The sequence below is a fragment of the Myotis daubentonii genome, chromosome X, assembly GCF_963259705.1.
Source record: "Myotis daubentonii chromosome X, mMyoDau2.1, whole genome shotgun sequence".
Classification (NCBI taxonomy): Eukaryota; Metazoa; Chordata; class Mammalia; order Chiroptera; family Vespertilionidae; genus Myotis; species Myotis daubentonii.
In genome coordinates this window covers 90,334,553-90,362,435 of record NC_081861.1, presented here as the reverse complement: position 1 = coordinate 90,362,435, position 27,883 = coordinate 90,334,553, and the positions used below count along the sequence as shown (strand labels likewise).

Here is a 27,883-nt window from a genome sequence, read left to right as displayed (position 1 = left end):
TCATGAATAAAGGAGAAGAATCGCCTAAGATATTTTTTTTTTTTTAACCCTTACTCCCCGTGTCCTGAGGGACTCCTTGAGCCCACCTAGAAATACCTCATGAGAGTTCAATGAGTTGCCCATTATTTTTTGGCTGGGTAGTTCTCAAGATCTCCTCCTCCACGTAAGCCTCTGGGACGTATAAACCCCGTGCCAGGTCAGCTCGGAATTTTATAAATCTCTGGTGATCCTTATGTAACCGCTCTCCTTTTACCTTACGGCCTCTGCTCGCGTGTCATAGGTCGGGATGTATAACCCCCATACCAGGATATCGACCACTAAGACATAGCGAGCTCAGAGTTTGCCAGAGAGGGAGACACAGGTCGGGCCAGAGAAAAATTACTTTTCCGAGTGATTCAGAGGTTTCACTGCCAGCTTCGGGTACCTTTCATTCTTCCCCGAACGGCGAGGTGAAGCGCTTATTAGTGGACTGGAGGGAGATCAAAGAAAACTAAAAAGGCCAGTCAAAGAGGGTGCCAGAAAGGGTGAAAGCTCTCAAGAGGTATTTTGAAAATCTTGTTTGACAAGGTTCGGCTGCTTACCTCTCCAACGATCCGTCTCACGGTCGGGCGAAACCGCAGCGATCTGAATGCTGAGTCTTCACTCGCGAGTCAATACTGCGCGGAGACTCAAAGGGGTGCCTGGCCAGGCGCTTCCAAGCAGCCGTTCTCGCAGGGGGTCCCCAAGCCCCACGTTGGGCGCCAGAGTGTCCCGACCCGCGGGACAACAACGTGGGGACGAAGAGACACCCTAGGAGAATGAGACAAACAAGGGACACGAGAGAATGGAGGCAAGACAAGAATCTGATCAAGCCTCAAAATTTTTATTTTACAGCGGCAGAATATATATTGTTCCAGGGACAGGGGTGGGTAGCAGGGGTGGGTAGCAAAGCTTACAGTAATAGCCTATCAGCAAGTGGCAGCTATTTGCTTGTGATGTGACAAATGGTGTGTGACGGTTATTCTTTATTGTTAGCTACAGGACACGCGTGGCTTCTAGCAACTGGGAACTGGAACTTTTAGTTTCTAGCAACTGGGAACTAGAGACTTCTAACGTTTAGTTTCTAGCAACTGGGAACTAGAGACTTCTAGTTTCTAAGATGGAGTTGCTTGTGCCATGGCTCCCGACATTAAAGAGTCAAGATTTTTAATGTTAGTTCTGCTGAAGTTGATTATTAGGTTGCCTCTTTAATTGATTTGACAAATATCTGACATCCATACTCTGAGCACTAGTAACATTTGGGGCCATTTTGGCTGACTTGAAAGAAAAGAAGAGCTGGCAAGTCAACTTTGATACTCAGTTATCCTTAAGATTGTGTACTATTCTCACTTGTGTCTTCCTGTCATTATCACAGGAGTAACAGCTTTCGCTCCAAACTGCATCTTGTAGACCTTGCTGGATCAGAAAGACAAAAGAAAACCAAGGCTGAAGGGGATCGTTTAAAAGAGGGTGAGAATAATTAAGGCCACAGTTGTAGATAAAAACTTCTAGTCCTCCTATTGGTATTGTTGGTGTTTTGACTGGGATATTTCAGGTCACAAGCTAATAGTACCTACAATTCAAGCTTGAGGCTGATTTCAGAAATAGTTGAAAAATTGTTTCTTTCCCTTGCACTCATTTTCTAATTAGGTATGAGATTTGGGTCTAGCCCTTGGTTTGATTTCATCTGGTCCAGGCAAGTTTCTGTTTTTGTTTTTGTTTTGTTTTATTCCCAACTACTTACGATTAAAATCAATATCCTCAACTATTCACTATTCTTCCCAGATGTTGTCACATAAACTTCATCAGCTTGGCTTCTGTATCTTCATTTACTAGTAAGTTGTTGGATATACATGGTGAAACTTCTAAGGCTAGGACAACAATGGTGTTTGCTGTTAGAAATCTTCATCTAGCATGGTAATCTGCATGCTGTGGGAATCGACTTTTAAGGGATTATTAATCTACCTAATGAAAATTAATCAGCTCCTATTTCTCAGTTTTGTACTTAAGGATCTCATAAAAGATTTCATCAAATGCCTTGCTAACTATGTCTACCATATTTCTCATAGCCACCAACTTAGTAACAGTACAAAAAGAAATAAGGATTAGCTTAAGCCGATTTCTTAGTGAATTCAAGTTGGCTTCTAATGCTCATTCTTCTGTTTCTATCTTACTGCAAGCAATCCTTTTATAATCTAGAATATGTATCAAATATACAAATATAAATATCTGAAATTTATGGAATTAACTTTTACCTCTTTTTTGTTAATGTTGAAATTATATCTGCCCAATCTTCTCGAACATCTTTTCTCCATGATTTCTCAAAGATCTTTGATATAGCTTCAGCACTCTCATTTGAATTACTCTTAGTTTCCTTGGCTAGAATTCATCTGGGCCAAGATGTTTAAACTTTTATTAAAGTAGTTGAGGTCTTACTACCTCTTTACTCATATTTGGCTTCAGTTCCCCCAGGATTTGAGAAGCAAAAGCACATATAGTAATTGAGGAATTTTACCTCTTCATCATTTATCAGTATTACTAGAGGCCCAGTGCATGAATTCGTGCACAGGTGGGGTCCCTCCGGGTGGCCTGCAGAGATTGGGCCCCAGCTCGCACTACCAGCCTCGCAGCCCCGCAGCCCCGCCTTGGCCTGGCACTACCCCCTCACCTGCTCCACCATCCTGCCTGCGGGGCAATTGATCAGGGCCAGCCGCCCAGGTCCCTCAGCACCTGGGAGCTGGGTGGTGGCCCCACCCCCCACCACTGCTGCTGGTCACTGTCTGCAGGGTGGTTGGTGGGGCGATCGGGCCCCTGCTTGTACCTGCCTTGGCCTGGTGCCACCCGCTCACCTGCTCCACCATCCCACCACGGTCCCACTCTCAATGGGGGGCCCATCCAGGCCAGTAGCACCTCCACTGACACCCGCTGCCAGCGTCACATCGCCAACGCTCGCCATGTTCTGCACCGCCCCCTGATGGTCAGCGCACGTCATAGCAAGCGGTTGAACTCCAGGTCTCACAGTTGAATGACCGCCCGAGGGGACCGTTTGCACATTTGGCTTTTATTATATAGGATACTGCTGGCACAGGGCAGAGACCTGTTTCTTCCTCATTCAACTTTTTGTTCTGAATGTATTTAAAAGTGCCCTTTTTGTTCTATGTTTGCACTTTGCAATTTAACCTTTTTATTTAAAAGTTCTTGTGCCCCTTTTATCTTTTTTTTCAGGTGTACAGTTCTGAGTTATTTTTTTTTAAATATAGTTTATTGATGTTTCACAGAGAGGAAGGGAGAGGGATAGAAAGTTGGAAACATCGATGAGAGAGAAACATCGATCAGCTGCCTCCTGCACACCCCCTACTGGGGATGTGCCCACAACCAAGGTACATGCCCTTAGCCAGAATCAAACCTGGGACCTTTCAGTCCACAGGCCGACGCCCCATCCACTGAGCCAAACTGGTTAGGGCCTGAGTTATTTTTTAATGGTTTTATTGAGATATAATTCATATAGAATTCACCCATTTAAACTGTACACTTTAGTGGATTTTAGCATATTCACAGAGTTGTGCAGCCACCACCACAATCTAATTTTAGAACATTTTTGTCATTTCCAAAAAGAAACTCAATACCCATTAGTACTCACCCCCCATTCCTCCACCTTCTCTAGTCCTAGGCAATCACTAAACTATATTTCATGTAAATATAATCATGTAAAATGTGGTCTTTTGTGACTGGCTTGTTTCACTTAAGGTTTTTTGTTTTTTAAAGGATTCATCATGTGATAAATTTATTTTTTTATCAAAGCGTAGTTGACATACAATACAGGGAGGAGCAAAAGGTTTACAATTATGTGTATGAAAAATAATACAATAATTAATAATAATAATACAAGAATAAACTGTTTCACGTGCTCACAACTATAAACCTTCTTTTGCCCTACCCTGTATTATATGTTTCAAGGGTACAACATAGTGATTCGACATTTATATCTCTTACAATGTGATCACCATGATAAATCTAGTAACCGTCTATCACCATACAAAGTTATTATGATACTACTGACTATATCCCCTGTGCTGTATATTACATCTATGAGATTTCTTTTATAACTTAGAGATTTGTACCTTTTTTCCCTCTTTATATTTTTCAGCACCCCCTTACCCTTGTCCCCTCTAGCAACCATTAGTTTGTTCTTTGTATTGGTGAGTCTGTTTCTGTTTTGTGTGTGTGTTTTTTAAGATTCCACATATAAGTGAAATCATATGGTAATGTGGTATTTGTCTTTCTCTGTCTCACTTATTTCACTTAGCATAATACCCTCTGGGTCCATCCATGTTGTCACAAATGGCAAGATTTTACTCTTTTTTTTTTTTTTACGCTTGAAGTTGTCCCAGAGGCTTCTTTTTTTTTTTTTAATTAAATCTTTATTGTTCAGATTATTACATTTGTTCCTCTTCCCCCCCCCCCATAACTACTCCCCTCCTCCCAGTTCCCGCCCCACCCTCCGCCCTCACTCCCCACCCACTGTCCTCATCCATAGGTGCACGATTTTTGTCCAGTCTCTTCCCGCATCTCCCACACCCCTTTCCCCCCCAAGAATAGTCAGTCCATTCCCTTTCTATGTCCCTGATTCTATTATAATCACCAGTTCATTCTGTTCATCAGATTATTTATTCACTTGATTCTTAGATTCACTTGTTGATAGATGCATATTTGTTGTTCATAATTTGTATCTTTACCTTTTTCTTCCTCTTCCTCTTCTTAAAGGATACCTTCCAGCATTTCATATAATCCTGGTTTGGTGGTGATGAACTCCTTTAGCTTTTCCTTATCTGTGAAGCTCTTTATCTGACCTTCAATTCTGAATGATAGCTTTGCTGGATAAAGTAATCTTGGTTGTAGGTTCTTGGTATTCATCACTTGGAATATTTCTTGCCATTCCCTTCTGGCCTGCAAAGTTTCTGTTGAGAAATCAGCTGACAGTCGTATGGGTATTCCCTTGTAGGTAACTGGGTTTCTTTCTCTTGCTGCTTTTAAGATTCTCTCTTTGTCTTTTGCTCTTGGCATTTTAATTATGATGTGCCTTGGTGTGGTCCTCTTTGGATTCCTTTTGTTTGGGGTTCTCCGCGCTTCTTGGACCTGTAAGTCCATTTCTTTCACCAGGTGGGGGAAGTTTTCTGTCATTATTTCTTCAAATAGGTTTTCAATATCTTGCTCTCTCTCATCTTCTGGCACCCCTATAATTCTGATGTTGGTATGCTTGAAGCTGTCCCAGAGGCTCCTTACACTATCCTCGCATTTTTGGATTCTTTTTTCATTTAGCTTTTCCGGTTGGGTGTTTTTTGCTTCTTCGCATTTCAAATCATTGACTTGATTCTTGCGCTCCTCTGGTCTCCTGTCGGGAGTCTGTATAATATTCGTTATTTCAGTCCGTGTATGCTTAATTTCTAGTTGGTTCCCCAATATAGCATCAAGGGTCTCATTAGTTTTCTTGTAGATCTCATTAAGTTTATCGGCGGCTTCTAAACAGTTCTTCAGAGACCTTAAAAGTGTGGTTCTGAACTCTATATCTTCCATTGACAATTTTGTCCTGTTCCTTTGTCTCCGCATTTTGTTATGCTTCCTTGGTGCACCCCCTAGTGGTCTTTGTTCACAGTCTTATAGTTAAATCTTGATTGTTGTAGCTAATACCAGGGAGGGTTTGACCTCCAGGCCAAGTGGCTATGAGAATCAGATTTTACTCTTTTTATTGCTGAGTAATATTCCTTTGTATATAGACACAGCATATTTCCTTTATCCATTCTTCTATTGATGGGCAATTGAGTTGTTTCCATATATTGGCTATTATGTACTGCATTGAACATGGGGGTGCATGTATCTTTTCAAATTAATGTTTTGGATTTCTTCAGGTAAATACTTGGAAGTGGAATTGCTGCGTCATATGGTAGTTCTATTTTTAATTTTTTGAGGAACCTTTTTGTGGCTTTACCAATTTATGGTCCCACCAAATAGTCAACAAAAAAGTTTTGGCAAGGATGTGGAGAAAAGGAAACCCTTGTTCACTGTTAACATAGGTTTTCAAGGATCATCCATGTTGTAGCATGTATTGCTACCTCATTCCCTTTTATTGCTTAACCATATTCCATAATATGGATATATAGCATTTTGCTTGTCCATCAGTTGTATTCAATTAGGCTATTTTGAATGTTTCTCTATGGACATCTGTATATAAGTATTTGCATGTACAAATGTTTTAATTTCTCTATACACCTAGGAGTGCAATAGCTGGTAACCATTTAAATTTCTTTTTAAAAAATTAAGATGCAATTAGTATATATTAAAATACCCTGTTTTAAAGTGTACATTTCAGTGATTTTTATTGTATTTATGAAGTTGTATAATAATCACCACAACAAATTTTAGTCTGTTTTTATCACTGCAAAAATAAATCCACACACATTAGCACAGTCACTCCCTGTTTTCCCCAATGCTTCCTCCCTCCCAGGCAATGACTAATCCTCTGTCTGTCTCTATGGATTTGCCTATTCTGGACATTTCATATAAGCATAATCATGCAATATATGTTTTTTTTGTGTTGGGCTTCGTTTGCTTAACATAATGTTTTCAAGGTTCGTCCATAGTGTAGCATGTATCAGAACTTCATTCGCTTTATGTATGTATGTATGTATTTAGTTAGTTATATTCAACTTATTGGAGTGACATTGGTTCACCAAACAATATTCTATTACCTGAATACATTAAGTTTTTATTTATCCATTCATTTCTTTGCTTGTATGGAATAATGCTGCTATGAGCATTGATGTATAAATTTTTGTGTCGATGTATGTTTTCATTTCTCTTGTGTATCATTTCTAAGAGTGTAATTGCTGGGTCATAGTAGTAACTTGATGTTTAATTTATTGAAGAACTGCCAGACTTTTTCACAGCAACTGTACCATTTAAATTCTTACCAGCAATAAATATATAAGGATTCTGCCCTGGCCAATGTTGTTCAGTGGTTAGAGTATCGACCCACACACTGAAGGGTTGAAAGTTTGATTCCTGATCAAGGGCACGTACCTGGGTTGCAGGTTCCATCCCTGCCCCTGATCCAGGCACCTGAGGCAACCAGTTGATATGCCTCTCTCACACCAGTGTTTCTCTCTCTCTCCCCCCACCTCTATCTCTCCATCCCTTCCTCCATTCCACTCTCTAAATATCAATGGGAAAAATATCCTTGGGTGAGGATTAACAACAACCATATATATGTATATATGTATACACACACACACACACACCCCTAGTATGTGGGTTCTAATTTTGCCATATTTTTTAGTTTTTTATGTTTTGATTTAAATTTAATTTTGTTGACACTATTGCAAATGTTCACCATTTTTCCCCCCTTTGGCTACCTCCAGCCAGCCCCTGACTCCCCCTCCTTTGGTCCTCACCACACTATTGTTTCTGTCCATGGACTATGCATATATGTTCTTTAGCTAATCCCTTCACCTTCCTTTATTCAGTCCCCCCAAACCCCCTTCCCCTCTAACATTTGTCAGTCTGTTCCATGTATCCATGCCTCTGGTTCTATTTTGTTCATCAGTTTATTTTGTTCATTAGTAGATTCCACATGTAAGTGAGATCATATGGTATTTATTTTTCTGTCTGGCTTATTTTGCTTAGTATAACAATTTACAGGTCCCTCCATGCTGTCACAAAGGGTAAGAGTTCCTTCTTTTTTACAGCCACATAGTATTCCATTGTGTACCAGTAAATGTACCACAGCTTTTTTATCTACTCATCTACCTTGGGCACTTGGGCTGTTTCTGGATCTGGGCTATTGTAAATAATGCTGTTGTGAACACAGGGGTGCATATATTCTTTCTGATTGGTGATTCAGGATTCTTAGGCTATATATCCAGAAGTGGGATCACTGGGTCAAAAGGCAGTTCCATTTTAATTTTTTGAGGAAACACCATACTGTTTTTTTTAAATTTCTTTATTGATTAAGTTATTACATATGTGTCCTTATCCCCATATTACCCCCCACCCCCCCACACTCATGCCCTCATCCCCCTGTTGTCTGTGTCCATGGGTTAGGTCTATATGCTTGCATATAAGTCCTTTGGTTGATCTCTCCCCCTTACCCGCACCCTCCTCTACCTTCCCTCTGAGGTTTGTTGGTCTGATCGATGTTTCTCTGTCTCTGGATCTGTTTTTGTTCACCAGTTTATGTTGTTCATTATATTCCATAAATGAGTGAGATCATATGATATTTATCTTTCTCTGACTGGCTTATTTCACTTAGCATAATGCTCTCCAGTTCCACCCATGCTGTTGCAAATGGTAAGAACTCCTTTTTACCGCAGCATAGTATTCCATTATGTAGATGTACCACAGTTTTTTAATCCACTCATCTACTGATGGGCACTTAGGCTGTTTCCAAATCTTAGCTATGGTGAATTGTGCTGCTATGAACATAGGGGTGCATATATCCTTTCTGATTGGTATTTCTGTTTCCTTGGGATATATTCCTAGAAGTGGGATCACTGGGTCAAATGGGAGGTCCATTTTTAGTTTTTTGAGGAAGCTCCATACTGTTCTCCACAGTGGCTGCACCAGTTTGCATTCCCACCAGCAGTGCACAAGGGTTCTCTTTTCTCCACATCCTTGCCAGCACTTGTTTGTTGATTTATCTATAGTAAATCAGTTGTGAGGTGATAACCTCATTATTGTTTTCATTTGCATCTGTTTGATGATTAGTGACCTTGGGCATTTTTTCATGTCTATTGGTCATCTGTGTTTCCTCTTTGGAGAAGTGTCTATTAGTTCCTTTGCCTATTTTTAATGGGATTTATTGTCTTCCTAGTGTTGAGTTGTATAAATTTTTTATATATCTTGGAAATTAACCCCTTATCAGATGTATCATTGGTGAATATGTTCTCCCATTCAGTGGGTACCCTTTTCATTTTGTTAATGATTTCTTTTGCTCTGCAGAAGCTTTTTAGTTTGATGTAGTCCCATGTGTTCATTTTTTCCTGTGCTTCCCTTGCCCTTGGAGACATATCAGCAAAAATTTTGCTTTGATGGCCGGCCAGTATTGCTCAGTGGTTGCGCATTGACCTATGGACCAGGAAGTCACCATTTGATTCCCGATCAGGCCATATGCCCAGGTTGTGGGCTCGATCCCCAGGGCAGGTCATACAGGAGGCAGCTGATCAATGATTCTCTCTCATCATTGATGTTTCTCTCTCTCCCTCCCTCCCACTTCCTCTCTGAAATCAATAAAAATATATTTTAAAAATTATATTGCTCTGAGATATGTCTGAGATTTTACTGCCTAGGTTTCCTTCTAGGATTTTTATGGTTTTGTGACTTACGTTTAAGTCTATCCATTTTAAGTTTATTCTTATATATGGTATAAATTGGTGGTCATTTTTTTGCCTGTACCTGTTCAATTTTTCCAACACCATTTTATTGCAGCGACTGTTTTTACTCCATTTTATGCTCTTGCCTCCTTTGTCAAATATTAATTGACCATAAATAAAGGTGTGTGTTGTTTCCTGGGCTCTCTGTTCTGTTCCATTGCTTCATTTGCCTGTTCTTGTGCAAGTACCAGGCTGTTTTGATTATAGTAGCTCTATAGTATAATGTGATATCTGGTATTGTGATCCCTCCAACTTTATTCTTGTCAAGATTGCTGAGGTTATTCTGCATGTTTTTTGGTTCCATATACATTTTTGGAATATTTAGTCTAGATCTTTGAAATATGCCATTAGTATTTTAATAGGGATTGCATTAAATCTACAGATTGCTTTGGGTAGTATGGACATTTTAATGATGTTAATTTTCTAATTCATGAACATTGTTTGCATCTTCATCTATTTCTTTCTTCAGTGACCTATAGTTTTCCCAGTATAGGTCATTTACCTCCTTGGTTAAGTTTATTCCTAGGTACCTTATTTTTTTTTTTTTGCTATAGTAAATGGAATTGTTTCCTTAGTCTCTCTTTCTGAGAGATTATTATTGGGATACTAGGGGCCCGGTGCACGAAATTCGGGTGTGTGTGGGGGAGTGTCCCTCAGCCCAGCCTGCCCCCTCTCACATACTGGGAGCCCTCAGGCGTTGACCCCCATCACCTTCCAATCGCAGGATCAGCCCCTTGCCCAGCCTGACGCCTGGGCCAGAGGCGTCAGGGCTGGGCAGGGGACCCTCATTTCCCCCTATCACTGGTTCTGCCCCCAGCCCAGGCCTGATGCCTCTGGCCCAGGCGTCAGGCCTGGGCAGGGGACCCCCAGACCCCTCCGATTGCTGGCTCTGCCCCTTGCCCAGGCCTGACGCCTCCGCCAGAGGTGTCAGGCTTGGACAGGGGACCCCGATCTCCCCCCGATCACTGGCTCTGGCCCCCGCCCAGGCCTGATGCCTCGGCCAGAGGAGTTGACCCTCATCACCCTCCAATCACCAGTCACCAGATTGGCCCCTTGACCAGGCCTGAGGCCTCCGGCAGAGGTGTTAGGCCTGGGGAGAGGACCCCCAGCTCCCCGCGGTTGCAGGCTCCACCCCTGCCCAGGCCTAACGCCTCTGGCCTAGGCGTCCGGCCCGGGCAGCGGGGACCCGCAGCTGCAGCGGCCCCGTGATCGTGGGCTTCGCTTTAGGCCCAGGCAAGGGACCCCTAGCGCCTGGGACTGCCAGCTTCTACCGTGCCCAGCTCCCATCGCTGGCTCCACCCCTACTTCCTGCTATCACTGGCCAGGGCGGAAAAGGCACCTGATTCTCCGATCATGGCTGGGGGGCTCCCCCCCAGCTCTTAGCTCCCCCCTGGGTTTCCGATCACTGTCAGTGGCAGGGGGCTTCTTCCTGCTTTCCCTTTCGCCTCCCTGCATTGTGCCTACATATGCAAATTAACCGCCATCTTGTTGGCAGTTAACTGCCAATCTTAGTTGGCAGTTAACTGCCAATCTTAGTTGGCAGTTAATTTGCATATAGCCCTGATTAGCCAATTACCATTTTTCTCTTTTATTAGTGTAGATTATTAGTAGTATAAAAATGCCACCAATTTCTAGATATTAATTTTGTATCTTGTTACTTTTCCAAATTGATTTATTTGATCTGGTAGTTTTTGTTTGTTTGCTTGTTGTTGTTGGGTTTTTTTGGTGGATTCTTTAGGGTTTTTTATGTAGGGTTATCTGCGAATTAATGACAGTTTTACTTCTTTCTAATTTGGATGCCTTTTATTTCTTCTTATCTGATTGCTGTGGCAAGGACTGCCAGTGCTGTGTTGAATAAGAATGGTGAAAGTGGACATCTCTGTCTTGTTCCTGATCTTAAGGGAAACACTTTTAGTTTTTGCCCATGATATTGGTTTTTCACATATGACCTTTATTATGTTGAGGTATGATCCCACTATTCCCACCTTGCTGAGAATTTTTATCATAAATGAGTGCTGGATTTTGTCAAATGCTTTTTCTGAGTCTATTGATCATGTGATTTTTACCTTTCATTTTGTTTATGTGATGTATCGCATCTATTGATTTGTGGGTGTTGTACCAGCCTTGCATCTCCAGAAATAATTCCACTTGGTCATGGTATATGATCTTTTTAATGTATTGCTGTATCTGGTTTGCTAATATTTTGTTGAGGATTTTAGCATTTATATTCATCAGGGATATTGGCCTATAATTCTTTCTTTGTGGTATCTTTTTTTTTCTTTATTGATTAAGGTATTACATATGTGTCCTCATCCCTCCATTGTCCCCCCTCCCCACTCCCGTTCATGCCCTCAACCCCCTGGTGTCTGCGTCCATTGGTAATGCTTATTATATGCGTGCATACAAGTCACTTTGTAGTGTCTTTGTCTGGTTTTGGAATTAGGATAATGCTGGCCTCATAAAAAGAGTCTTGAAGTATTCTGTCCTCTTGGATTTTTTTGAATAGTTTGAGGTGCATAGGTATTCTTTAAATGTTTGGTAAACTTTGCCTATGAAGCCATCTAGTCCAGGTCTTTTGTTTGCTGGGAGTTTATTGATTACTGCTTCAATTTCATTAGTTATTATCTGTCTATTCAGCTTTTCTGATTCTTTTTTATTCTGTTTTGGAAGAATGTATGTTTCTAGGAATTTGTCCATTTCACCCAGATTGTCCAATTTGTTGACATATGGTTGTTTATAGTATTTTCCTATAATCATTTGTATTTCTGTGATGTCAGTTGTTACTTTGCCTCTTTCATTTCTGATTTTCTTTATTTGGGTCCTCTCTCTCTTTGTTTCTTGGTGAGTCTGGCTAAAGGTTCATCAATCTTGTTTATCTTTCCAAAGAACCAGCTCTTCATGTTATTGATCTTTTGTATTTTTTTTTAGAGTCTATGTCATTTCTGCTCCCATCTTTATTATTTCCTTCCTTCTGCTTCCTCTGGGCTTTTCTTGTTCTTTTTCTAGCTCTTTCAGGTGTAGGGTCAGATTTGAGATTTTTTTTTTCTTCTTCTTGAGGTTGGCCTGTAACCTGTAACGTTATGAATTTCCCTTTCGGGACTGCTTTTTCTGTGTCACATAGATTATTGTTTTATTATGTGTTTAATTATAGCCATCCTGGTAAGTGTGAAGTGGTATCTCATTGTGGTTTTGGTTTGCATTTCCCTGATGGTTAATGATGTTGAACATTGTTTCATGTGCTTATCAGCAATTTGTGTCTCTTCTTTGGAAAAATATTCATTCAGATCCTTTGCACATTTTTATTTGATTATTCATTTTTTATTTTTTATTGTTTATTTGGTTATTCATGTTTTATTTTTTTGAATTGTTTGTTCTTTTTATATTCTGGATAATAGCCTCTTATTATATATATGCTTTTCAAATGTTTTCTTAATTTTTGGGGGTTGTTTTCTCACTTTATTATGTCCTTTGAAGCACACATTTTAAAAATTTTGATGAATTTTATTCATTTATTTTTTCCTCTTGTTGCTTATGCATTTGGCATCATATCAAAAAAACCATTGCCTAAACCCAAGGCCACACAAAGATTTATGACTCTCTTTTCTCCTAAAAGTTTTATAGTTTTAGATGTTAGATTTAGGTTTTTGCTTCATTTTGAGTTTATTTTTGTACATGGTATGAAGTGGCACTCCAAATTTCAGTCTTTTGCATGTAGATATTCAATTATCCCAGCATCACTTGTTGAAAGTCTATTCTTTCCCCCATTGAATTGTCGTGGCATCTTTGTCAAGAAGCAATTGCATTCTCAATTCTGTTCCATTGATTTATATGTTTATTCTTATGCCAGTACTACACTGTCTTGATTACTATAGCTTTCTAGTAAGGTTTGAATTGTGAGTGCTTCAATTTTGTTTTTTTTCAAGGTTGTTTTGGCTCTTCTGGTCCCTTGTATTTCCATATGAATGTTAAGATTAATTTGTCATTTTCTGCAAAGAAGTCTGCTGGGGTTTTCATATGGATTGTATTAATTTTTAGATCAATTTAGGAAGTATTATTGCCATCTTAACATTAAGTCTTTTGATCCATGAGCATCATATGTCTCTCCATGTATTTAGGTCTTCTTTAGTATATTTTAATAATATTTTTTTTCAGGGTATAAGTTTTATACTTCTTTTGTTAGGTTTACTTCTAAGTATTTTATTCTTTTTGGTGCTGTTGTAAATGGAATTGTTTTAATTTCATTTTCAAATTGTTTTTTGAGCTTTGCATATTGATCTTGTGTTTGCAGCCTTACTGAACTTGTTAGTTTTAATAGTTTTTTTTTAATGGATTCTTTAGGACTTCTATACATAAAATTATGTCATCTATGAACACAAATAGTTTTACTTTTTCCTTTCTGTGCTGGATGGCTTTATTTACTTTTCTTACCTGATTGTCTTGGCTCGAACCTCCGGTACAATGTTGAATAGAAGTGGTGAAAGTGGATGTTATTGTCTTGTTCCTGATCTTAGGGGCAAAGCATTCAGTCTTTTTTTTTAATATATTATTCATTTCAAAGGGGGAGAGAGAGATAGAAACATCAGTGATGAGAGAGAATCATTGATTGGCTACCTACTGGGGATCGAGCCTGCAACCCATGCATGTACCCTTGACCAGAATCGAACCCAGGACCCTTCAGTATGTAGGCCAATGTTCTAACCACTGAGCAAACTGGCTAGGGCTAGGCTCAGGTTTTTATTTAATTATCTTTGACCAGCAACTGTCAATAGTTCTGGTAGCTATTTTTAAAAAATTGGGTAATCTGGCCTTTGTGGACAAATGTTGACTTGAAATCTAGGGCACACTGTAGTTCCAGATCGATAGTGCCTAATTTCAAGGCCACCATAGACATTTTTTGGAAACAAAATCAGTGAAGGAGAGTTCATTTACTGTTTCTGTAGTCTTTTTGTCACTCTCTGTACCAGCATGAGATATATCAGAACTAGGTCATTCCCCCCTCCCCCCACCTAGTTACTCACTAGCTGATTTCTTTTCTTTCTTTTTTAAGTATTACAAATAGTAGTACATATGTCTCCTTTTTCCCCCATTGACCTCCCCCGGCCTCCCCCGCCCCCGGCACATGCCCTCACATGCTCTCCAGTGTCTGTGTCCATTAGCTATCCTTATATGCATGCATACAAGTCCTGTTGATCTCTTACCCCCACCTCCAACCCTCCCCTGCCTTCCCTCTGTAGTTTGACAGTCTGTTCAATGCTTCTTTGTTTCTGTATCTATTTCTGTTAAGCAGTTTATGATGTTTGTTATATTCTATAAATGAGTGAGATCATGTGATATTTATCTTTCTTTGACTGGCTTATTTCGCTTAGCAACATATTTGAAGAAATACTGGCATTCAGTCTTTTACTATTAAGCATTATGTTAGCTGTGGATTTTTCACAGATGCCCCTACCAGGTTGAGGAAATTCCTTTCTTTCTTTCTTTCTTTCTTTTTTTTTTATTGCTTAAAGTATTACAAAGGGTATTACATATGTGTCCATTTTTCCCCCCCGCCCTAGACAGTCCCCTAGCCTCCCCTGTCCCCCAGTGTCTTATGTCCATTAGTTATGCTTATATGCATGCATACAAGTCCTTTAGTTGATCTCTTACCCCCCTACCTCCTGCCCCCCAACCCTCCCCGGCCTTCCCGCTGCAGTTTGACAATCTGTTTGAGGCAGCTCTGCCTCTGTATCTATTATTGTTCAAAAGTTTATAATGGTCTCTATTATCCATGAATGAGTGAGATCATGTGGTATTTTTCCTTCATTGACTGGCTTATTTCACTTAGCATAATGCTCTCCAGTTCCATCCATGACGTTGCAAATGGTAAGAGTTCCTTCCTTTTTAGAGCAGCATAGTATTCCATCGTGTAGATGTACCACAGTTTTCTAATCCATTCATCTACTGATAGGCACTTAGGCTGTTTCCAGATCTTAGCAGACTGCCTTATTTTGTGTTTAGCAAAGAGTCAGTTTGTGGGTCAGCCTCTGGGTGGCAGTGTTCTGGGGTTCGCCTCTGAGGCTATAGGGCCTCTCTGTCCAGTGGAAGTTCACTGCCCAGAGCTGGCTGCGTAATAGTTAGTTACCGGCGCTGTGTTGTTGCTGGGATTGAAAATCCCTCTATAGGCCAGACCCTGTTAACTCCCAGGGACTGATCAGGTTATTTTAATCCTTGATCTCCTTCAGGGTGGAATCTGGGTGTGGCCGTGCTCCTTGCCTGGGGGCTGGGGGGAGGAGTCTCACTCTCTGGAGAGAATGGCTGCCCCAGTCCTGGGCTCAGGGGTGTCTCAGCACTCAATTCGCTGCCACCTCTCCCGGCCCCCCTTCTCTCCTCAGTCTCTCCCCAGATTCCACTCCTCCGCACACTCTCCCTCTCTTCAGCACAGGTGAGTGTCTGTATCCGAAATGTCCCATGAACAGGATTCAGTGAAAACAAACAAACAAACACCGGCCGCAGAAACGGGGAAGGCTTGGTTTCTGTAAGCTTCTTCTCTTACCGGGACTGCATGATCTGGTCAGCTCTTCAGTCTGTCCCCTTTAGGCTCAGTCCTCCGTGATCACAGAACCCAGCTCTCAATTCCCCTGGCGGCGCCAGGAATCCTGTGGTTCTCCTTTCCCCCGTCAGGGGCTGTGCCTGTCCCAAGGGACGCAGCTGTCTGCCACGTGGTCTCCCTCCGACTCTCTGGGCTCAGAGGTCTGGCAAACTTTCCTGCCCAAATCCCTGTTTTTTTTTACCTTTCCAGGGGAGTTCTGTTCTTCCCGGCTGCAAATCATCTCACCAGCTGAGCAATTTCGCCAATTCGGGGTGGGTGTTATTAGTTTCAGCTGCTGACTCCATTTGCTCCGGGACACGACCTGGGACACCTCTGCCTATATCGCAGCCATCTTCTCTCTCCGGAAATTCCTTTCTATACCTAGTTTGTTGAGTGTTTTTAACATGAATTGGTCAAATGCTTTTTCATCATTTATTGACAGGATTATGTATTTCTGTTCTTTATTCTGTCGATATCATATATTGCATTAATTGATTTTTGGATGTTAAACCAAGCTGGTGTTCCTAGAATAAATCTAACTTGTTGTTTTTTGGTTTTTTTGTGACTTTCCTAGACTAATTCTATAATTACCTCTAATTTGAGGTCAGAAGTATCTCTTCACTTGCATTAATGATTGTTCTCAGATTTCCTTAAATACCTTAAACCTGTAACTCTTCCAGCATTTGCCTAGGATTCTGTGTATGTGTTGGGGTTTGCCTTCAATGCTCGGGCTCTTTACAACTGTGTCTTCTTACAACTCTGTCTTTTGTTCTACAACTCTGTTTTAGTCTTCACTTCTTGTGCAGAGCCTCAAAGTCAGCCAGAGGTAAAGATGAGGGCTTTTTAGGTCTTTCCTGACCTTTTTAGGTCTTTCTTGAGCATGTACACAGTTTTCTACATTTCTAGAAATATATTAGAGTTTTTAAAGGCCCCCAGAAACCTGCTTTAGTCCGCCGGGCTTCAGCCAGCAGGATTGCAACATTGTAAGCAAAGGCCAGAAACCTACTTTCAGCAGCGGAGGCCTAAGAGCTGGAGCCAAGCCTCAAAGCTAAAGCTGGCCCAGAATAAAAAAAAAAAAAAAGAAAAAAAGGAACAGTTGGGAGCTTCAGTCACCCCCACCCTGAAAAAAGCCCTCAGCCCCTCACCCAGGCTGGCCAGACACCCCAGTGGGGACCCCCACCCTGATCCAGGACACCCTTCAGGGCAAACCAGCCAGCACCCACCCGTGCACTAGGCCTCTATCCTATATAGTAAAAGGGTAATATGCCTCCCAACACCGGGATCAGCGGAGCTGCGAGGCCTCCCGGCACCGGGATCAGCGTGACAGGGGGCAGCACCCAAACCCCCTGATCACCTTGCGGCTCTGTGTGTGACAGGGGGCTGGACCACCACCTCCCTATCCGCCCTGCTCTGTTCATGACAGGGGAAGGCGCCCCAACCTCCTGATCAGCCCTGCTCTGTGCCTGATATGGGGGAGCTCCCCAACCCCCTGATTGCCCTGCAGCTCTGTGTGTGACAGGGTGCGGCGCCCCAACCCCCCACCCCATGGCCCTGCTCTGTGTGTGACAGGGTGCAGCGCCCCCCTCCCCCACAGGCCCTGCTCTGTATGTGACAGGGTAGAGACATAACCTCCCCATCAGCCCTGCCCTGAGTGTGAGAGTGGGAGTGGCGGTGCCCCAATCCCCTGATCCGCCCCAACCCACTGATCCGCCCTTCTCTGTGTGTGACAGGGGGCGGTGCCCCACTCCCCTATCCGCCTTACTCTGTGAGTGACAGGGGGGAGCTCCTCAACCCCCTGAGGGGCCCTGCTCTGTGCGTGACAGGAGGGAGCTCCCCAACCCCCCTGATGTGCCCTGCTCTGTGCATGATAGGGAGGAGCTCCCCAACCCCCTGATCGACCCTGCTCTGTGCGTGACAGGGTAAGGAGCCCCAAACCCCTGATGAGCCCTGCTCTGTGCGTGACACAGAGTGGCGCCGCAACCTCCCCATCGACCCTGCCTTGAGTGTGACAGGGGGCAGTCCCCCAACCCCCAATCAGCCCTACCCTGAGCATGACTGAGGGTGGCATCGCAACCTCCCTATCCGCCCTGCTTTGTGCATGACAGGGGGCGGCGCCCCAACTCCCCAATCAGCCCTGCTCTGAGCCTGACCAGGGGCTGCACCTAGGGATTGGGCCTGCCCTCTGCCATCCGGGAGCAGGCCTAAGCCAGCATGGCGTTATCTCCCGAGGGGTCCCAGACTGGGAGAAGGCACATGCCAGGCTGAGGGACCCCCCCTCCCCTCCCCGAGTGCACAAATTTTTGTGCACCGGGCCTCCAGTATCTATATAAAAGGCTAATATGCTAAGTGTCCGACTTGTGTCGCTATGACGCACACTGACCACCAGAGGGCAGACGCTCAATGCAGGAGCTGCGGAGCTGCAGTGACTTGGCAGCCTTGGTTCTTGCGTGAGGCACATGAAACCAGAGAGGAGGGAACCCAATTGCTTGATTCCTCATGGGGCCGTGCGATTCTACCTTTGGCCGTGGGTTATGTTGTTGCTGGGACACTCTCAGCCCCGAATCTGGCTTACTGCACACTTGCGTTTGCGTTCCACACCCTGTATAACAGCAACTTTGCAAAGTGCTCTCTTGCATTCCAGACTCCTCAGGGGGCCTTGGAGAGCTGGTTTCAGCCTTATCCCCGCAGGCCAGGCCAAGGGACCCCACCTGCCAGAGGGACCCCGCTTACTCCGCAGACACCTTTGGAGCCATTGCACTGCCCCAGGTGCAGTGGCCAGGGAGGGACTGCGGGAGGTTGTCTCCAGGGCTCATCTCGCCCAGCCCTGCCCCGCTGGCCACCTTCTAATTAATTTCCTTTCAATGTGCATGAATCTGTGCACTGGGTCACTACTAATAATATATTTGTTATATGCCTTTTAAAATTTTGGCATTGCTGAATTAATTTATTTTCTTTTAATTACACAAATAATACATAAATAATTTTTAATGTGAATGTTTCCATATTTAATGTATACTTTAGCTTTCACATATCTCCAACTAATGAAAACCAGCAGCTGCAGAGCAATTTGTCATCTACTTTTCTCTTTATCTTAGCACAATTCTTGGTTCATTCTTGAAATAATAGCCCATCTACTCACTACTACATTCAGTGCTGCTTTCTGTCTAATTTTGTGATGAGAAATAGGATTATGGGAAAGTCCTGTCTGATTCAGCCTATGTATCTAATATCTTTTTTTTCCAAACAAGGAGTCATTGGTTTCACATCTCAGGTGAATCACTACTCTGGAAAATTCCAATATATTAGCTCTTCCCAAGGTCTCTAGTGGGAGGAATCTTCTCAGCATTCACCTGCATGTTGGTCCAAGTTTTATGGCCCTTGGGAACTTTTCTTCATATGTATTAGGTTGCAGTTCAGATGTTTTCTGGAGTTTCATTAAATATGTGATTATATTTTTTGTTGGCTGTACTTTTTCACGTTTTTTTTTTAAACATATTTTATTGATTTTTTACAGAGAGGAAGACAGAGGGATAGAGAGTTAGAAACTTCGATCAGCTGCCTCCTGCACACCTCCTACTGGGAATGTGCCCACAACCAAGGTACATGCCCTTGACCGGAATCGAACCTGGGACCCTTCAGTCCGCAGGCCGATGCTCTATCCACTGAGCCAAACCAGTTAGGGCCCTTTTTCATGTTTTTGGTAGGTTTAATGGAGGAAAGCATAAATACATTTCTAATATAAAAACATAAGCAGTACAAATGGAGATAAAATTCCCCTTGATTTACCACCCAATCCAACCACTTTCAACTGCCTGGTGGATAGCATTTCAAAATTTTTTCTGCACAAAAAAATTTTTATTGCTATTTCCTTATTGTTCTTTTTAAAGATAAATGCTATCATACTATACATATTGTTTTTCAACTTGTTTTAAGCTTTTAGTAATGTATCTTTGAAATATTTTTGTATCAGTACGTAAGTCTATCTCATTTTTATAACTGCTATATAGGATTTTACATTATACAAAATCTATCTTGTTTATTTAACTACTGGTAGCCCGGTGCACGAAATTCATGCACATTAAAAGGGAATTAATTGCCCTAACCGGCTTGGCTCAGTGGATAGAGCATCGGCCTGTGGACTCAAGGGTCCCAGGTTCGATTCTGGTCAAGGGCATGTACCTTGGTTGCAGGCACATCCCCAGTGGGGAGTGTGCAGGAGGCAGCTGATCCATGTTTCTCTCTCATCGATGTTTCTAACTCTCTATCCCTCTCCCTTCCTCTCTAAAAAATCAATAAAATATATATTTTTAAAAAGGAATTAGCAGAGATATTTTAATATTGCTATTTGCCCTTTCTCTATAATAGAAGTGTGAGAGATGGAAGGAAATTAGTAAAATGTATATGAAAATCACATATAAATTTATTAATAAATAAACAGTAACAAAAGGATATAACAACAGAGGCATGATATAAAAACGACAAAAACATGGTATGAAAACAACAAAAACATGATATAAAAACAACAGTGATTCAAACAATGGCTGATAAAGTGATTAAACTTATTGTAATATCTCCCTGTACACCACATTAAGAGTGAAAACACTTTCAGAGTGCTTGACTAATTTCCCTTTTGATGAAGTACTTAGAACTTTAACTGTAACATCACATGCTCTTCAAACTCGAGAGAAAGCAACATATAACTGACCATGTGCAAAAACGGGTTCAGGTAGGAATATGCCTACTTTGTCTAGAGTTTGTCCTTGTGATTTATTAATAGTCATCACAAATGCTGGCATCACGGGAAACCGTCGTCGAATCAATTTAAATGGGAGGCCAGTGTCAGATGGGGACAAATTAATTCTTGGAATCAGAACATCCTCTCCCTCTGCAGGTCATGTTAATACTTCAGCTTTGATAATGTTAGGTCGTAATCTTTTGGTAATAAATCTGGTACCATTACAAAGACCCCATTTACTATTGAGATTTCTCAATAGCATGATGATTGCACGCACTTTCATTTTTAGTTTATGACATGGCATTCCTGAAGGAGTAATACTATTAAGAAATTCGATGGGAAAATTTTCATTTTCAGCATCATCTGTGGAATCAATGGAATCATCACTCAAATATGTGTGAAAATCTCCATTGAGTATATCCAAATTTTCTTCATTTAATTTTTGAACATGCTCATTTTTTGGACAAAGAATTGCACGTTTAGATATATTTTTAATATTATCTATAGCAATGGTTCTCAACCTTGGCTGCACATTAGAATCACCTGGGAATCTTTTTAAAATCCTGATTCCTGGGCCTCATCCTCCAGAAATTGTTTCTTTGTTATGGGGTGGGGCCACAACATTAGTAACAAAGAAATAGAATTAAAACTTTATTGTGGGGAGCCATTACAGTGTTTTGGACAGGTTCAAGCCTTGGACTGATGAGAGGGCACAGTCCTCTCATTGCCACGTGCAAGTCCCAGCTTGGAGGGCAGGGCCCTCCCAGCACAATTATAGCCAACAGTTGTACTTGTAAGCTTGAATCTATGGTCCGAACACGTGGCCCCACGTGCCTGAGTGATGTAGGCTTGATAGAGTTCAGGTGCGTGTAGTTGAGTAGAATTGAAACCCAGAAGAATGTTGTAAACATCTTGTTCACGCCCTTACTTTGCCTCGTAGCATCTGCTATAAAATAAAGGCATGACTGTGGGCATGGTCGCTGTCTCTCAGAGAAGCAGCATCCCACTGAGACTCGGCTTTCATTTTCTTGTCTGTCTTTTCTAAGCCTTTCAGCTGCCCCCACTCAGGTTCACCCCTGGCTGTGCTGGCGCATGGCACACTTTAGAAAGCTCTGCCTCCACGCTCCGAGGGCGGGTTCCTGCCTCAAATCCTGCCCTTACAGGAAACAGCTCCAGGAAACAGCTTGGGGGAGGGAGCAGCTGTTGCCAAGACAACCCCTGTAGGACTGACTTCCTTCCGCTTGGTCACGGTTCTGTTCTGGTCGTGATGAACACCACCCATGGTTTTTATATAAATAGATTTCTGTTTTAATTAAATTTAGGTTGTTCAATTTCTGGCTATTGCAAAATGATGCCTCAGTCAATAGCCTGGTACATGATATACACAAGGGAGTATTCTCTAGGCCAACCTTTCAGACCTCAGGACCACCAGTGGTCTGCGGACCACTGGTTGGCGACCACTGCTCTAAGCTATGTACTTAGGAATGGAATTGCTAGTTTGAAGGGTATACACATTCGAGATTTTAAATACTGCTAAATATTAACCTCCAAAATGCCTGTCCTAATATGCACACCACATACAATATATGAGAACTAGAGGCCTGGTGCAGGAATTTGTGCACGGGTGTGGGGTCTGGCCAGCCTACCCCGACTGGGGCCAATTGGACTGGGGGGGCAGGGACGTGGGTGGTTGGCCAGCTGGCCCTGCTCCCAATCGGGGTGGGGTGGCTGATTAGGGGCAGGGTCAGCTGGGGGGAGGGGCGGCAGGCAGTTGGTGGGCCAGCCCCACCCCCTGGTCGAACTCCTGGTTGAGGGACAATTTGCATATTAGCCTTTTATTATATAGGATGTTTTCCAGTATTCACAATATTGGACATTATTGACCCTTTTATTTTTGCCTATCTTGAATATTGCCTATTATTTTTTAAAGCTTGTCTTCCCTCAATTACTTGTGAAATGAAGCATCTTCTCATGTCATTGGCCATTTCGCTTTTCATTTCTGTGAATTGCCTATTCATACCATTTGCTTATTTTTTTTTTCTTTCAGGTTGTATTTTTCTTACTGACTTTAGGATTTTTATATTGCATTGCAACCCCACCACCCAAAGTCAAATCATCATCTGTTACCATATATATGACCCTCTTTAACCTTTACTACTTCCAACCCCTTCTCTCTGGTAACCACCATACAGTTTTCTGTGTCTGTAAGCTTTTGTTTGTATGTTTTCTTGTTTGAAAATGGAATATTTTTTTTCTATTTTATTCTGTAATCCTATCTAGTAGTATTAAGTTTCAAAATTTGATCTTGTATGTAACTACATTAATAAATTGCTTTCTTAGTTTTTCATTCTCACTTGTGCTTCTTGGATATTCTAGGTGGATATTAACATTTTTAAGTAAACACTTTGGCCTCTTTTTCTCTAACATTTATACCTTCTTTTTTAATTATTTTTTTAATATATTTTATTGATTTTTTTACAGAGAGGAAGGGAGAGGGATAGAGAGTTAGAAACATCGATGAGAGAGAGACATCGATCAGCTGTCTCCTGCACATTCCCTACTGAGGATGTGCCTGCAACCAAGGTACATGCCCTTGACCGGAATCAAACTTGGGACCCTTGAGTCCACAGGCCGATGCTCTATCCACTGAGCCAAACTGGTTAGGGCTTCTTTTTAATTATTAAAAAATATATATTTTTATTGATTTCAGAGAGTAAGGGAGAGGGAGAGAGATAGAAACATTAATGATGAGAGAGAATCATCAATTGGCTGCCTCCTGCATGCCCCCTACTTGGGATCGAGCTCACAACTCGGGCATGCGCCCTGATGGCAATCAAACCGTGACCACCTGCTCCATAGGTTGCTGCTCAACCATTGAGCCACACTGTCCAGGCTTATCTTTTTTATATTATAAAGTTGAATAATACCAATGATAGTAGCCATTATTTTTATTTTCCTCCTCTAACTGATATGTTGTGTTTCATCTTTAACTATCTGTTGTACATTTCTGGCTGATATCCTTTATGAAATTAAGGGAGTGACCTTTCATTTCTTGTTTCCTAAGAATTAGATATTTTTAAAATAAGGAATGAGTGCTCAATTTTATCATTGATAAAAATTAATCATCATGTAGTTTTTATAACCTGTTTATAGAAGGAATTGTAAAAATACGGCATCATTGAATCCCCTCTGATTGACCATGATAAATTATTATTTGTGTATATTGCTGGGTTTCATGTACTAGTTTTCAATTTAGGGCATTTGTATATCTGTTCCTATGAAAGAGTGACCTATAACATTTTTGCATGTTTGCTCTCCTTTTCTGATTTTGTTTTAAAGGTTTTACCAACTGTATAAAATGAGTTGGGAAGCTTTCATTTTTTTTCTATGCTCTAGTGCAGTTTATATAACACTAGAGGCCTGATGCATGAATTCATGCATGGTTGGGGTCCCTCAAGGTAGCCTGCAGAGATTGGGCTCCAGCTCGCGCCACCAGCCTCACAGCCCCAGCTCATGCCCCCAGTCTCATAGCCCTGCAGCCACACCTGGCACCCTGCCTTGGCCTGGCACTGCCCCCTCACCTGCTCCACCATCCTGCCAGCAGGATGACCAATCGGGGCTGAGCTCCCTGCCTCAGCGCCTGGGAGCTGGGCAGTGGCCCCTCCCCCTGCCTCTGCTGCTGGTCGCCGTCTATGGGGCGATCGGGTCCCTCTTTTTCCTCATCTTCCACATCCAAAAGGTCGCTTGGTAATGTCATTTTTATGTCTTAAATAACTTTCATTGTTCCAATCCTTAGAGATCCTCACCTGAACTGTAAAACAACAGTTTTAAATTTCCTAAATGGTTTCTTAAACACCATTTTTTTATTCCTAAATCTATCTTCCAAATGTAATATTTTTTAAATCCAAAATTGGTCATGTTTACCACTCTTTAAAAACTTTCATTTGTTCCCATCATCTATAATAGATGTTTTTAATCTCCCTTCCTTTTAAAGCAAGGGAAAATCTTTTGTTCTTCTTTTTGTCAGTTACACTTGACATTCAATATTACTTTGTATTAGTTTCAGGTGTATAGCATAGTGGTTACTCAATTATATAATTTACAAAGTGATTCCCCCATAAGTATAGTACTTACCTGGCATAATACATAGTTATTACAATATTATTGACTATACTAGGGGCCCAGTGCACAAATTCGTGCACCTTGAAAGGAACTGTTGGCTGTGAGGCTGTGGTGGGCACAGGGGTGGGTCTCGGCCCAACCTCCATGACCCCGCCCAACCCCTCCCTCTGCAGCTCCCAGTCTCCTCTCTGCTGACAGCCCTTCTCCTGCCACTGCCACTCCCACGTGCTGATGGCACTGGCCCTGCTAGCATCCGCTGATGGCACAGAGCAATTGGGTCCAGCGTCAGCAGCGGGTGCAAGCAGGGCCTGTGCTGTCAGTGGATGCGAGCAGCGGCTGCTGCTCCAATCACCCCTCAGAAGCAGGGGGAAGTGGAGAAGCCCTCAGGGGCGATTAGGGCCAGCAGCTGCAGCTTGCACCCACTGATGGCACTGAGCAATCGGGACCGGCACTGGGTGTCCACAGCAGGTGCGAGTGGTGGCTCCAGCGCCAGCTGCAAGTGTGAGTGGGGCTGGCGCTGACAGTGGGTGCGAGTGGCGGCTTTGGTATTGGCAGTGGGTGCGAGAAGCGGCTGCTGGCCCCGATTGATCGCCCCTCAGGAGCAGGGAGAGACGGAGAAGCCCTAAGGGGCAATCTGGGCCAGCAGTTGCCGCTCGCACCCGCTGACGGCACCAAGCGATTGGGGCCAGCACAAGGTGCCGCAGTGGGTGCGAGCGGGGCCAGTGCCGGCAGCAGGTGCAAGTGCCGGGTGGGACTGCAGCACACGGGAGCAAAGAATTTTCAGTAACCACCAAAGGCTCGACCTGATGACAGCACCCAATGCCCCACCTTGGTCTGGTGCCCCTGCTCACCTGCTCCACCATCCCACCACGGCCGATACCTGCCATGTTCCACGCTCTGCCACCTGCTGCCAGCGACCACCATGGTCCACGCGCACCCCCTGGTGGTCAGCGCACGTCATAGCGACCGGTTGTATGGTTGTTCAGTTGTTCCACGGTGCAGTCTATTTACATATTAGGATTTTATATAAATAGATTCCCTATGCTATACTTTACATCTCCAAAGACTATTTTATAACTACCAATTTGTACTTCTTAATACCTTCACCTCTTTCACCCAGCCCCTAATCCCAACCCATCTGGAAACCCTCACGTTGTTCTCTATATATATGAGTCTGTTTCTGTTTTGCTTGTTCATTTATTTTTTAAGATTCTACATATAAATAAAATTATATGGTATATTTGCCTTTCTCTGTTATATTTCACTTACCATAATATCCATGCATCCATGTTGTCACAAATGGTAAGATTTCATTCCTTTTAATGGCCTAGTGATGTTCCATTGTATATATGTACCATGTCTTCTTTATCCAAGTGTCTGTTGGTGGGCCTTTGGGTTGCTTCCATATCTTGGCTATTGTAAATAATGCTGCAATGAACATAAGGATACATATATCTTTTCAAATTAGTGTTTCAGATTTATTTGGATAAATACCCAGAAGTGGAATCATTGGGTTATAAGGTGGTTCTGCTCTATTTTTAACTTTTGAGGAACCTCCATACTGTTTTTCTTAGTGGTTGTAGCAATTTGTAGTCCTAACACACAAGGGTTCCCTTTTTTCCACATCCTTGCCAGCAGTTATTTGTTGATTTATTCATGACAGGTGTGAGGTGATATCTCATTGAGATTTTAATTTGCATTTCTTTGATGATTAGTGGCCTTAAGCATCTTTTCATATATTTATTGGTCATCTGTATGTCCTCTTTGGAGAAATGTCTGTTGAGGTTATTTTTTTAATCAGATTATCTAGTCTTTTGATATTAAGTTGTATGAATTTTTTATACATTTTAGATGTTAACCCTTTATTGGATGTATCATTGGTGATACATTAGGTAGGTTGTCTTTGTGTTTTGTTGATGGTTTCCTTAGCTGTGCAAAAGTGTTTTAGTTTGATGTAATCCCATTTGTTTCCTTTTTTTGTTTCCCTTGCCTCCTTAGGGAAACAATAAAAATGACCTAAACAGACATTTCTCCAAAGAGGATATCTTTAAAAATAATACCAAGAACAAAGTCAGAGAGTTTACTGCCTCTTTTGTTTCCTAGAAGTGTTATGGTTTGGGGTCTGACATTTAAGTCTTTAATCCATTTTGAGTTTATTCTTATATATGGTTTAAGAAGGTGGTCTGTTTTCATTTTTTGCATGTATCTATAGAGGTTTTTCTATACCATTTATTTATTTTTATTGTTTAAAGTATTACAAATAGTAGTACATATGTCCCATATTCCCCCTATTGACCTCCCCCCATCTATACAATTTACTGAAGAGACTGTCTTTACCCAATTGTATACTCTTGCCTCCTTTGACATAGTTTAATTAACCATATAGGCGTGGGTTTATTTCTGGGCTCTCTATTCTGTTCCAAAGATCTTTTTTTATGTCAATACAATGCTATTTTGATTACTACATCCTTGTAGGAATATAGTTTGATATCAGGTAGCATAATAACTCCAACTTTGTTCTTTCTCAAGGTAGTTATGGCTACTCAGTGTCTCTTGTGGTTCCGTATAAATTTTAGGATTATTTCTTTTAGTTCTGTAAAAAATGCCTTTGGTATTTAGATAGGGATTGCATTGAATCTATAGATTGCTTTGGGTAGTATAAACATTTTGACAGTATTAATTCTTCTCATCCATGAGCACGGTACATTGCTTCCATTTATTTGTATCTTCTTCAACTTCTTTCTTGAATGTCTTATAATTTTACAAGTAAAGGTCTTTTACCTCCTTGGTTAAATTTATTCCTAGATTGTTAGTTTTTTTATGCAATTGTAAATGGGATTGTTTGCTTCATTTTCCTTTCTGATAGCTCATTATTGGTATACAAAAATGCAACTGATTTCTCAATATTAATTTTGTATCCTGCTACTTTATTGAATTCATTTATCAGCTCTAATACTTTTTGGTGGGATTTTTAGGGTCCTCTCTATATAGTATGTCATCTGCAAACAATGACAG

General features: G+C 41.9%; 1 protein-coding gene across 2 annotated transcripts in view; it reads left to right on the top strand.

Annotated features, from left to right (window-relative positions):
- Positions 1-27,883, top strand: part of KIF4A (kinesin family member 4A) — a 191,257-nt gene that overhangs the window by 27,224 nt on the left and 136,150 nt on the right. For both annotated transcript variants that reach the window (XM_059680350.1, XM_059680351.1), the window contains one exon: positions 1,394-1,488. In XM_059680350.1, the coding sequence (XP_059536333.1) occupies positions 1,394-1,488 (95 nt within the window). The remainder of the gene's footprint in view (positions 1-1,393; positions 1,489-27,883) is intronic.